This window comes from Lissotriton helveticus, chromosome 3_1 (assembly GCF_964261635.1).
Source record: "Lissotriton helveticus chromosome 3_1, aLisHel1.1, whole genome shotgun sequence".
In the NCBI taxonomy this organism is placed as follows: Eukaryota; Metazoa; Chordata; class Amphibia; order Caudata; family Salamandridae; genus Lissotriton; species Lissotriton helveticus.
The window spans coordinates 372,758,292-372,771,444 of NC_136061.1; the positions used below are offsets into that span (position 1 = coordinate 372,758,292).

The 13,153-nt window shown below is 50.9% G+C and overlaps 1 protein-coding gene across 2 annotated transcripts in view; it reads left to right on the forward strand.

Annotated features, from left to right (window-relative positions):
* Nucleotides 1-740: 740 nt before the first annotated feature.
* RAB34 (RAB34, member RAS oncogene family) overlaps nucleotides 741-13,153 on the forward strand; it is a 93,543-nt gene continuing 81,130 nt past the window's right edge. Inside the window, exons 1-2 of one of the 2 annotated variants that reach the window (XM_078680106.1) lie at nucleotides 741-886; nucleotides 3,242-3,342. In XM_078680106.1, coding sequence (XP_078536232.1) covers nucleotides 3,289-3,342 — 54 coding nt within the window. In that variant the 5' untranslated portion in view covers nucleotides 741-886; nucleotides 3,242-3,288. The remainder of the gene's footprint in view (nucleotides 887-3,241; nucleotides 3,343-13,153) is intronic. The other variant, XM_078680105.1, reaches the window with a different exon arrangement.

Here is a 13,153-nt window from a genome sequence, read left to right on the forward strand (position 1 = left end):
CATAAACATCATGATTTTTTTTAAACCGTAAAATTGCCTTGAGCTGACGCCTATGGCCGACACCCCTACTCTGGAAATTGTTGTAGGGCCACAGTACTTAAGAAGACCTAAATTGTTTTCCTTCAGCTTTCGGGGCCTAGTTCATTGAATGTCCACAAGAGGGAAGCACCACATCGCAGATTTATTTCCCACCGTTTTCAAATTTCGCCACACGCATTCATTTAATTTTCCCATTTAAATGTTTGTATGTGATGATTTATAGGGACGAACCTAGCATACTCTAGTGGGGCTTTTAAACAAAAAGTGTTTTGATCACTCCACCCAATTGTTCTAATTCCCTACATTTTGGAGACAACTGGAGTGTTTAGTCAATGACTGGTTAATATTCCATTAACTGAAGTTTATAACGCCCTCTTTTATGAAAGATATTTTCTTAAATCTCAAAATCGCTTTTAACTTAAAGGTTGTACTTTGTTTTTTTCCAGGGAATTCACTGCATCCTTTTCAGCATCTCTCACAGTAGTAGCTTTGGGAGTGAAGCGCACTCGCGCTGTGTTTTGGAGGGGGTGTCTGCCCCTCCCCCTGTGCCCTCGCGCTGCGTGTTCTGCGCGGCCGCTTCCTGGGCACTAATGAGTGCCCCGCGGGGGGCGGGGTGAGGGGGCTCGCGCCCCATGCCGTGAGAGCAGGAGCTTCAATCCCAGCGCCAGCATGTAACCAGAGGCAGCTGCAGGGCTGGGTCCGCCTTCATCCCAGCTCTCCTCCCTCCTTAAACACCCCCTTCTCCTCCTCCCACCCCTCAGCCCCCACCCCCGCCTCGTCTGCCCCACTTTCCTCTCTTCCTGTGCTGCGGCGGGCAGAGCATCCTGTGCTGTTTCTTGGCGGAGAGGTAAGTCCCAGGTGAATCTCCTGTGTCGACTCGCGGTTCTGCTCTCGTCTCCTGTCTTTCTCCCCCTCCTTCCCTCCAGCCCACCTCCGGTGCTTACTTTCTTTTGCCTTTCTTACTCTCCGCCCCGATTCTTCGTTTTCTGCCTGCAGGCTCGTCTATTACAGTCTGTTCTCCTCACACAGCCCCTTAGAGGCAGCAGACCCCCAGCCCTCCTTTCACCCGGTTACTCTCCCCTCATTTCATACTCATTTTCTTTCCCTGTGCAGTGGAGCCTTCCTTTTAAACCTCCTCCCCTCTCTGTTCTGCCCCCTTCTCTTGTTCACCTCCAGTGCCATTGCTTTCGCTCCATCTTTTAATTCTGCCTTCAGCTCTTCCGTGGGTTGCAGAAGAGTCACTTCTCCTGCCGCCCTCAGTTGTTGGGAGAATGGGGTCCCCAGAACCCCAGCATACTCCAGAAGAAGTCTGTCGCTCACTCCTACTCTGTGCGCCCCCGAAGTACCAGTAACCCCAGAGAGCCCGCATCCTTCCGGGTGACCCTGCTGGCTTATCACAAGGGGGACTGGAGCCCCCTCACTGTAGGAGCTCCGAGGCCTTTCCATCCCCCACGCAGAGCGCACCTCGTTCCAAGACACCTCGGGGAAAATGTACTGTTATTTAACTCACCGCAGCAACCGAAGGTGTTTCTGTTCCGCTGCGTGAAAGGGCGAGAGAGGACAGCACCCTGTCCACATGGATGGGGCTCTTCCTGTTTTCGAGTGCACTTTGAGTCTGCATAGCGCCGCGCACACACTATTGCACCATGGAATAGTGCAGCGCTGAATGCTACTTTCTTACTTCTGGTGACTTTTCACCTACGCGGTGAAATTTGCCCCTGCTGCCTAAGCACGCAGCGGACTCACAGGAGAGAGCATCTCCTGCCTCAACACAGGCCCCCTTCGTCGCCGTCTCATTTGGCAGAGGGTCTCGACTCTCTCCTCGTGACTCAGCAAAGGTACCGTGGCCCCCAGTGCAAGCACGGAAAATAAGCACCTCTCCGCAGACTACTTTGTAAAAACAGGAGAATCTGGAGTGCTGTGTGCCTCTCAGACCACTCGACCTTGGTGCAACTGCTCTTGCTGCACTATTGATACCTGGGCCCTTGTCTCGTGCCTCTGGCACCGCTTGTCTCAGCACAATGCACCCCCTGCCTGCCTCTGATACACCATGGCTCTGCTCAGGAGCAACACTTCTCTTAGTAACGGGCACCTCAATTCTCTCACATCTCACAGCAGTGCTGCAGAGGGGCGCCTCCTGCCTCGGATCCCAGCCCTGGGCGCTTTGTGCCGCTCAGACGTCGCCTGCTTGAATCCCGTTTGATGCCAAGATGCTCTCGGCTTGGAGCCGCGTGGAGTCCGTCCCCTGCCCGTGGTTTCCTCATGTCTGGCTCGCGGTGATTCACGGAGATGCTCAATAGTTTCCAGCTCCCTGAGTCTGCAGATGTTTCTACCCAGCCCAGCTGTTCCGCCCACGTGTACGTGCTCTACATGCACGCGCTCCCGTGGCCTTAACATACAGACCTCTGATGCAACAGATCTTTTCCTCGTAAAACTCCACTGAGGGCTACCTGGGCCCTGGAGAGCAGGGGGGGGGGGGAGGGGGCAGCAATGCTCGTGGGGCCACTGCCCCGCCCAGGAGTGAGACTCCCGCCAGCTTAACGTGGTGCTAACTGCAGGACGTCATTAAAGACAAGGGGTGGGACACCGCTAAAGTTCACGGGGCGCTGAGGCTGTCTGGGGCGAGCGAGCCCTCTAGTCTAATCTGTGGGAGGGGGAAAGGCCTGTTCAGCCTCCCTCAGGCTGTCTCAGAAAGGGAGTCTCCTTTAAACCAATGCAGCTGCCAGGAGGGCCAGAGTCCTCTGAAGTGACTAGTCCAAAGCCGTGCAATGTGCACAATCTCCACTGGCCCCCGAGCCTCTGCCAGGAATAAGCCAGCATCAAAGTGTGCTGGGCGCTTACACCTTTGCCAGGAGTGAGACCAGGGGTCCTTGAGCCTGTGCCAGGGTTGGGGCTGCATTCATGCTTGAGGAGCAACTCCTTTCCGAAATCTGCCACTGTAAACAGTGAATTGTGTGTCTGTTCTTGAAGTAGGTACTTGAAGAGCAGAATGAGGATCTTGAGGCTCTTGAGACATGCACTTTTAGGAAAATGCAGCGTTTATCTCAGATACAGCACAGAATGTATACTCCATCCTCCCTCCCAGGGGCATCTGACAGCTCCCCAGCCATTCCAGCCTTTGGATGGACACCAGGCCTGACTCTGATTCCACCAAGTAGGACACACTTTACTTCACTCTCTTCTCTTTACTCCTCTCTTCTAGGTGCAGGAGATTTTGTCTGTGAGCCAGCCCCATCCAGCTCGTGGAGGATGAGTGTGCTGCCTCCGGTACGCAAGGACCGCATCATAGCACAGCAGCCTCAGGTAAGTGCTGGTTCAGCTGATGGGGGTCCAGAGGTAATCAGGGCACTCACATGAGGACCAGGTACATGCAAGGGGTTTTGCTAACTTTTTCTTGGACAGGGACAGCTCTAGAACCTTGGTGGGCAGTTCAGCTCAGTCATATGGAGTGAGATGGAAAAGATACAGCAGGGTATTGTGCTTGTTGACTTTGAGAGTTGCTCCTGTGCCTACATTCTCCGGGGAGAGTCAGCTTTGCTTATAGTCATCTCTATGCCTTCTTCATTAGGTGAACAGTTGGTCGAACCCTTGGTTCCCCACTCAGTGGCGACTCCTCTGCTATGACGGAGGAGCATCACCCACTGCTTTTAAGCAGTGCGAAGAAGAAGCATAAAATGATAATACCTTGGAGCATGGGGAGGAGTGGTTAGCCCACTCCTATGTGTGCATTGACTATTTGGTTGGCCCTCACAGGCCACCCAAACGAGTCATGCCCACTTTCCCCGTCCTCCATGCAGGCTGCCAGCGTCGGATTGGTAACGCGAGCATTCGGGCAATGCCCGAGGGGCCGGTGTCCGAGTTCTGCTGTGGGCTGCTTTTTTGAGCAGTCTGGGGGGCATTTGGGCGCTGTCTCTATTGTTCGAATACAGCCAGCGGCCCAATGGGTGTTTGGGTGGCCTCTCTAGAGGCAGATGAGTGCTCATTGCCTCCGTTTAGCAACAGGCAGAGGTGTCACTCCCTTTGTCTCGCTGGTCAGGCCATTAATGTGTGCACATACTGAGTGGGGGCAGGGGGCCTGAGTAGAAGTGGCCTCACTTGTTTCACCAGTGTAAACGAATGCATGCATTTTTCTACCCCCCTCAAAGTTTTTTTTATAAGTTTACGTTAAAGCAGTGATTGAACAGTGATTTATGCAAATGTGGGCCGATTTTTTGTTGTTGTTGCGTGCCCGGTCCGATTTTCAATCCCAATCCAACCCTGCAGGCTGCATTACAGCCTGCGAAGAACACAAGCCCTGGCCCCCATTTACTGGTTGAGCATCAGACCAGGGCGCTCAAAACCAATTACAGCACTGCAGCATTGGGATTGGTCAGGGGAGCCTGGGTTCTTGCTTACCGATCACAACACTGCATTGCAGCGTTGTGATTGGTCAGTAGGGCCTGCTTTCTGTTCCTCGAGTTCCACAAGGAGAGCAGGAGCAAATACGCGGGACCCAGTGGCAAGGTACGTTTATTTTATTTTTTAATATATATTTTCTTCAATCTGCACATCCCGCGCACCTTCTCTCCTAATCCCCACGTGACCCACCCGCCTCATCACCTGCAAGACATGCCGGCCGCCACTATCACCACTCATGATACATACTCCACAACTGCATGCCTTAGCACACAGGTCTCCAACCTGTTCGGTAATGAGAGCTACTTATGATCAATAAAAATCATTCAGAGCTACTGATATGAGTGTTGTAATTGTGACTGCATCAGACAAGATTATATTAGTAGCCACCCCATACAAGATTACCAGCCATGATCACCTCATTGCATCGGGCAGGGCAGTCAGCAGTAATGTAAAAAAGGCTTTGCCAGTTTGGAACGCTTATACATATGTAATACATAATAGCTATAGATTGAATGACCTAGATACCAAGGTAATACTATTAGTAAACTTTAAATATATATTGTGAACGCAACCATTTTTCTCTAAACATGAGTTTATGGTTTCTGAAAGTACACACATTTTTGTTTTGAATGCGCACTTTTCAACTGTGCTATACTGGAACAATATCCCCAACAACCAGCTCGCCACTGCCCATAGCAGCTCTGCTCCCACCACCACAGACGATGAACCGACCACCGCCACCCGCACCATACACAATTGGATCACCGACTGTGCCAACACCATCGCCCCCCTCAAGAAAGCCCCCAAGCCCCACGCCAAGAAAGCCAGCTGGTTTTCCACCGAACTCCGGGACTACAGACGCACCTGCAGACGACTAGAAAAACTGGAGGAACTCCAAAACCCGACTGATCTGACAACTTCAAAACAGCTACCACCGCCCACCACAAGCTCATCAGACTCTCCAGGAAGGGAGCACTTCGGGACAGAATCGCCACCAATGCCCACAACAGCAAGGAACTCTTCAGCATCATCAAAGAGTTCGCCCAACCCCTACAGCAAGTCCACAGACATCCCCCCTCCCAGGACCTATGCGACAAACTCAGCACTTTCTTCCACCACAAAATCCAGATCATCTATGACAACTTTGACGTCAACAACCCCATGAGGAACCACCTCCCACCGCTCCCAGCAGAACGCAACCAACACTTAACAGCTGGACCTCCCTCAGCATAGAAAACACTGAGGATAATGAAGACCACTCACTCCGGGGCCCCCACGGACCCTGCCCCACCACATCTACTGCAAAGCCACCAAAGTCATTGCCCCCGAACTTCAATTAATCATCAACCGCTCCTTCGAGACTGCCTCCTTCCCCGACGACTGGAAACATGCCAAGATCAACCCTCTCCTGTAAAAACCTTCATCTGACCCCACTGACCTCAAGAATTTCAGACCGATCTCCCAACTCCCTTATCTGGCCAAAGTAATGGAAAAAGCAGTCAACCGCCACCTCGCTGCCTTCTTCGAAGAGAACAACATCCTCGACCCCTCCCAATCAGGCTTCAGGAAGAACCACAGCACCGAAACCACACTCCTTGTAGCAACAGACGACACCCACCTCTTCCTCGACAGAAGAGAGACTCTGGCTCTCATCCTCCTAGACCTCTCCACTGCCTTCAACAACATCTGTCATCGCACCCTAGCCCGCAGACTCCACAACGCCGGTATCCGTAACAAGGCCCTTGACTGAATCCTCTCTTTCCTCTCCAGCTGAAGGCAATGAGTCAGACTCCCTCCATTCTACTCAGAACCAACACTAACCATCTGCGGAGTCCCACAAGGATCCTCCATCAGCCTGATCCTGTTCAACATCTACATGGCCCCACTCACAGCCATCGCCAGATCACAGGGACTCAGCATCACATCATACGCAGACGACACCCACCTCCTCCTCTTCCCTATCCTACAAACCGAACATCACCAAACTCAACTATCAAGACGTAATGTAAGCCGTCGCCAGATGGACGAAGAGCAGCTGCCTTTAACTCAACACAGACAAAGCAGAAATACTCATCATGGGCCCACACCCCAACACCTGGAACCACACCTGGTAGACCCCTGCCCCCACAAACCAAGCACGCATCCTCAGGATCATCCTGGACTAAGCCACTTTTGTCAAACACGCTGTAGAGTGGTGGGAGCGTGGTTGCATCATATGGCAGTTTTATGATCATATGTAAGGGATTCGGTGTATGAAGATGGCTGTGTGTTTGTTTTATGAGGGGTGTTTGGGAGTATACCAGTGCTTAATCAGACCTATAACGATTGGTGTAGTTATATATGATGACCCCACTGATGGTTGGTGTTTTGCTGTAGACACTGTCACATTTGTAAATGCTGGCAGCATGGGTGGATGATGGTCGGTGTACTGGCTATGATGGTGGCTCTATGTATTTATAATGATGGATGGGTGGCCATTTAATGTTATACCTGTGATTGGATATTGTGTGTCTGTAGCAAGGAAAATTGGCCCCATCCCATGGAGGTGAAAAAAAAACCAAATATAATTGATGTGCAGTGGGCTCCTCAGACCCCCGGGCCCCAGTGCTGCTGCACTATTTCAGCTTCCTTTTGCCTGTACCTCATTAAACTATGACCTCCTAACGGATGCTCTGATGAATAAAATATGTAGTACAGAAGCCCTGGTTGCTTAGGTGTGCAAATACAATTTTTCGGGTTTCACAGGATTTAAAGACAGGATTAGGAGACAGATCAATTTACTGAAGCAGAAATCAGATGCTGACTAAGCACAACTAATACTCAAAACTAAAACTAAACAACTAACACAACTAAAATACAACCAATATCGGAACTAGTTTCCTAAGTGGAAGGAAATGATTAAACACCGTACAAAAAAAGAATGAACTCCAAGAACCTTGAATGGGTGTACCCAAGACCTTCTTCTAAGGACAGATGAGTGAAAAAGTGCTGCACGTTTGCAAAAAGAAAACACTACCTGTACTCTGTCTTCTGTTCATTCCATCAAACTGGAGTGGCTGAACACACATATTATATACAGCTGGGGCTTCTCTGGTGCACGGAGGAGTATAAAATATACTGATGCAAACTGTAGGGAGAAGTTGAACAATTTCGTGTTTTAATGCACATGTTTTTATTAATTCATAATGTTGTTTCTCAGAGCACAGGCAACCAAAGGTGAAAATTATGGAACAAACCTATATTATGTTGGAATACGTCTGTCATTATGCGGTGTCTAGGATGTGAGTTGTTTTAACTCCCACAAAAAACGGCTGACATTAAACCCACCTATGCCCACCCTGAAAAGAACTCTGACACTGCACACATTGGTGTGGGGTGCGGTGCCCATGCTACCTGCAAGGCTCTGACTGGGTTGCTTGTGCTCACTGCATGCTGTCATACGCCCCATGTGCTGCTTCCTGTCTGCCGAGCTGCCGGCAGACTCCGTGTGTGGTCCCTGCGCTGCCTGCAGCGCCCCGGCCTCTCCTGTGCAGACACGCACGCACCTCCAGGGAGGGCTGCGTCTGCCTGACTCGGGCCTGGCGGAGTAAGCAGGCGACACCCTCCTCCTGACAAGCTCAGTCGGGACGGCCTATATTCGACACAATTAACTCTCTGCTCGTGCACAGTGTATCGCACTCGATGTGTGTTACACCTAAAGTGTATTGTGACAGTGTTTCTCGTGAATTTGTGAACTGTGTGACTTGCACTGTATGCAGGGCACGAGTCGGGGGTACACGCTGGTGGACAGAGTCCACCCACTATTTTCACAGGGTGGACGCCACTGAAAAATATGCTGAATTCGTCCCTTTGTAATTTGCAAACACCGGGACACTTTCCGCAGCGCCTGCACGTTGTTGTCTGCTTTCGATCCACAACAAGGTGCAGGCGGTGAGGGGGCCTTCTCAGTTCAGACTCCTGCGGGGCTCATAACAAAGGCCGAATCTGAGGGGTCATATGTCTCCTTTTGTTGGAGTCTCCTGGCTGGGAGCAGTCAGGAGCATCACACCTAGATGCAAATGCAGCAGAGGGGAAACAAAGGCTCTCACCTTGTTAGCCCTACACACTTACTTGAGAGAGGCAGCTTTTTACTTTGTTCAGTCCCTGTTTACAAGATATGTATTCTCTGTAAGAATGTCAGATGTGTTGGTCTTTCCCAGTATTTACACAAAATAAATGTAATTTATATTGTGCTTACCACCCCTGAGGAGTGGTTGTTTTGTATAATAAGTTTTATTAAGGTGGCTATGAGGCTAAGGAATACAAGAGACGTGAATGATTGTAACGTTCTGTAATTAGAGACTGATAACAGAACATTTTAGACATGAATTTAATGCCCCTCCCTTTCTTTTTTTAATCATTTTAATGTGGTTTATAAATGTTTTTATGTACTTTTATGGTATCTTTTTAAGTACCGAATAAAGATATGTGACTTGACTTGACTTGTTGAAATAATTTAAGTACCACTATTTTTTCTTTTAAAGCACAATGGGTAGAGTAAGTTTACGCTGACAAAAGACAACACTGTTTTATGTGTAGCTTACAAAAGTGTGAATCTTCTGCCTAAATCAAGAGGATTGCCCTATATACTCAAAATATGCTCCAATGTACTCATGATAGACATCTTAAACATATATGAGGGCTTAAGATCTGATGTCACTTCTTATGATGCCACTTCCTGTGATGTCACGTAGTGTGATGTTACATGCCTTGATGTCACACGCCGTGATGCCACTTGCATTCTGATTACCTAGGTTAGTACCCCCCACTTCTTTCTTTAGGACTTGTGGCCTGACTGTATGTCAGTAGAGATGGAATAATTTTCAGAGTGGGGTGTCGTTTTATTGATAAAACTATATAGCATGCAAATAATAAAGTGTGGAAATCAGGTTTTAGCAAATATTTCTTAATCAGTTACTGCCTACAATGACATACTGCTTTTTAGGGCTCGGACTCCTCCCCCTCCTGGGGGAGGAGTTAAGAGATCCTAATGTTATAAGAAAAAAAAAGAAGAAGAAGAAGAAGGGCCTTGGTGAGAGGAATTCCACACATTCCTTTGCGTTTTCTGGCATCTGGTCAGTGATTCGTCTTCCCTGTGCTGTGTATGTAGTAGCCTTGAAGTGATAGGCTGTAAGTAATGTACGCGTGCCCGATGTGGCATTTTGTCTGCGAGAGCGAGCATGGCAGAGTGATTAATCTTAATTACGAGCTGTCAGAGTGCCCGTGTAATGCAAGCCAGATGATGCGAACGCGTTCACAGCGGTGAGCGCGTTCAATGTTAAATGACGAGAGGCAGCAGGCGAGGCTCACAGAAGATGACTCATACATGCTCGTCCACGCTGTAGTTCTTGTTTTAAGTTGCTACGGGGTGTCTTTTTTCTGCCTCTGCGTGACAGTCTGTAAGAATAATGAGCGATGGTGTGCTGACTGTTTATTTTTAGGGTCTGGGAAGGGGAGTGTGTCCGTCCGTTGTTTGAATGTGTGTAGGTTTCAGTTCAATGATCCAGAACACGGAGGAGAGAGACGTTGTCTACGTAATCAGATTTTTAAAAACTTCACTGCCCCACAGTTTCTAGAACAGGCTGTTGACTGCAAGACTGATGCACATTCCCAGACTTCCGTAATTTCTAATGAAGTTTAGGCATTTTGAACTTTCTGAACCCTGTCTGATGCAGCCACTTCACTAATACATAACAGAACAGGCACAGTTTCCCTCGCTGCTGTATAACCGCCAAATGGTTCCAAGCCCATACAGTCCATGGCCTCTCTGGAAAGGTTTCCAGGTGGATGCTAGTTCGCTGAGGGCAGGTGAGCAGAGTGCGAGTATGCAGGGTGAGCAGAGTGTGAGTTTGCAGGGTGAGCAGAGTGTGAGTATGCAGGGTGAGCAGTATGTAAGTATGCAGGGTGATCAGTATGTGGGTGTCCAGGGCCAGGAGTGTGTGAGTGTGCAGGGTCAGCAGTGTGTGAGCATGCAGGGTGAGCAGTACGTTGGTGTCCAGGGCCGGCAGTGTGTCAGTGTGCAGGGTCAGCAGTGTGTGAGTATGCAGGGTGAGCAGAGTGCGAGTATGCAGGGTGAGCAGAGTGCGAGTATGCAGGGTGAGCAGAGTGCGAGTATGCAGGGTGAGCAGAGTGCGAGTATGCAGGGTGAGCAGAGTGCGAGTATGCAGGGTGAGCAGAGTGCGAGTATGCAGGGTGAGCAGAGTGTGAGTTTGCAGGGTGAGCAGAGTGTGAGTATGCAGGGTGATCAGTATGTAAGTATGCAGGGTGATCAGTATGTGGGTGTCCAGGGCCAGGAGTGTGTGAGTGTGCAGGGTCAGCAGTGTGTGAGCATGCAGGGTGAGCAGTACGTTGGTGTCCAGGGCCGGCAGTGTGTCAGTGTGCAGGGTCAGCAGTGTGTGAGTATGCAGGGTGAGCAGTGTTTGAGTATGCAGGGTGATCAGTATACGAGTATACAGGGTGATCAGTATACGGGTGTCCAGGGCCAGCAGTGTGTCAGTGTGCAGGGTCAGCAGTGTGTGAGTATGCAGGGTGAGCAGAGTGCGAGTATGCAGGGTGAGCAGAGTGCGAGTATGCAGGGTGAGCAGAGTGCGAGTATGCAGGGTGAGCAGAGTGCGAGTATGCAGGGTGAGCAGAGTGCGAGTATGCAGGGTGAGCAGAGTGCGAGTATGCAGGGTGAGCAGAGTGCGAGTATGCAGGGTGAGCAGAGTGCGAGTATGCAGGGTGAGCAGAGTGCGAGTATGCAGGGTGAGCAGAGTGCGAGTATGCAGGGTGAGCAGAGTGCGAGTATGCAGGGTGAGCAGAGTGCGAGTATGCAGGGTGAGCAGAGTGCGAGTATGCAGGGTGAGCAGAGTGCGAGTTTGCAGGGTGAGCAGAGTGTGAGTATGCAGGGTGATCAGTATGTAAGTATGCAGGGTGATCAGTATGTGGGTGTCCAGGGCCAGGAGTGTGTGAGTGTGCAGGGTCAGCAGTGTGTGAGCATGCAGGGTGAGCAGTACGTTGGTGTCCAGGGCCGGCAGTGTGTCAGTGTGCAGGGTCAGCAGTGTGTGAGTATGCAGGGTGAGCAGTGTTTGAGTATGCAGGGTGATCAGTATACGAGTATACAGGGTGATCAGTATACGGGTGTCCAGGGCCAGCAGTGTGTCAGTGTGCAGGGTCAGCAGTGTGTGAGTATGCAGGGTGAGCAGAGTGCGAGTATGCAGGGTGAGCAGAGTGCGAGTATGCAGGGTGAGCAGAGTGCGAGTATGCAGGGTGAGCAGAGTGCGAGTATGCAGGGTGAGCAGAGTGCGAGTATGCAGGGTGAGCAGAGTGCGAGTATGCAGGGTGAGCAGAGTGCGAGTATGCAGGGTGAGCAGAGTGCGAGTATGCAGGGTGAGCAGAGTACGAGTATGCAGGGTGAGCAGAGTGCGAGTATGCAGGGTGAGCAGAGTGTGAGTATGCAGGGTGAGCAGAGTGTGAGTATGCAGGGTGATCAGTATGTAAGTATGCAGGGTGATCAGTATGTGGGTGTCCAGGGCCAGGAGTGTGTGAGTGTGCAGGGTCAGCAGTGTGTGAGCATGCAGGGTGAGCAGTACGTTGGTGTCCAGGGCCGGCAGTGTGTCAGTGTGCAGGGTCAGCAGTGTGTGAGTATGCAGGGTGAGCAGTGTTTGAGTATGCAGGGTGATCAGTATACGAGTATACAGGGTGATCAGTATACGGGTGTCCAGGGCCAGCAGTGTGTCAGTGTGCAGGGTCAGCAGTGTGTGAGTATGCAGGGTGAGCAGAGTGCGAGTATGCAGGGTGAGCAGAGTGCGAGTATGCAGGGTGAGCAGAGTGCGAGTATGCAGGGTGAGCAGAGTGCGAGTATGCAGGGTGAGCAGAGTGCGAGTATGCAGGGTGAGCAGAGTGCGAGTATGCAGGGTGAGCAGAGTGCGAGTATGCAGGGTGAGCAGAGTGCGAGTATGCAGGGTGAGCAGAGTGCGAGTATGCAGGGTGAGCAGAGTGCGAGTATGCAGGGTGAGCAGAGTGCGAGTATGCAGGGTGAGCAGAGTGCGAGTATGCAGGGTGAGCAGAGTGCGAGTATGCAGGGTGAGCAGAGTGTGAGTATGCAGGGTGATCAGTATGTAAGTATGCAGGGTGATCAGTATGTGGGTGTCCAGGGCCAGGAGTGTGTGAGTGTGCAGGGTCAGCAGTGTGTGAGCATGCAGGGTGAGCAGTACGTTGGTGTCCAGGGCCGGCAGTGTGTCAGTGTGCAGGGTCAGCAGTGTGTGAGTATGCAGGGTGAGCAGTGTTTGAGTATGCAGGGTGATCAGTATACGAGTATACAGGGTGATCAGTATACGGGTGTCCAGGGCCAGCAGTGTGTCAGTGTGCAGGGTCAGCAGTGTGTGAGTATGCAGGGTGAGCAGAGTGCGAGTATGCAGGGTGAGCAGAGTGCGAGTATGCAGGGTGAGCAGAGTGCGAGTGTGCAGGGTGAGCAGAGTGCGAGTATGCAGGGTGAGCAGAGTGCGAGTATGCAGGGTGAGCAGAGTGCGAGTATGCAGGGTGAGCAGAGTGCGAGTATGCAGGGTGAGCAGAGTGCGAGTATGCAGGGTGAGCAGAGTACGAGTATGCAGGGTGAGCAGAGTGCGAGTATGCAGGGTGAGCAGAGTGTGAGTATGCAGGGTGAGCAGAGTGTGAGTATGCAGGGTGATCAGTATGT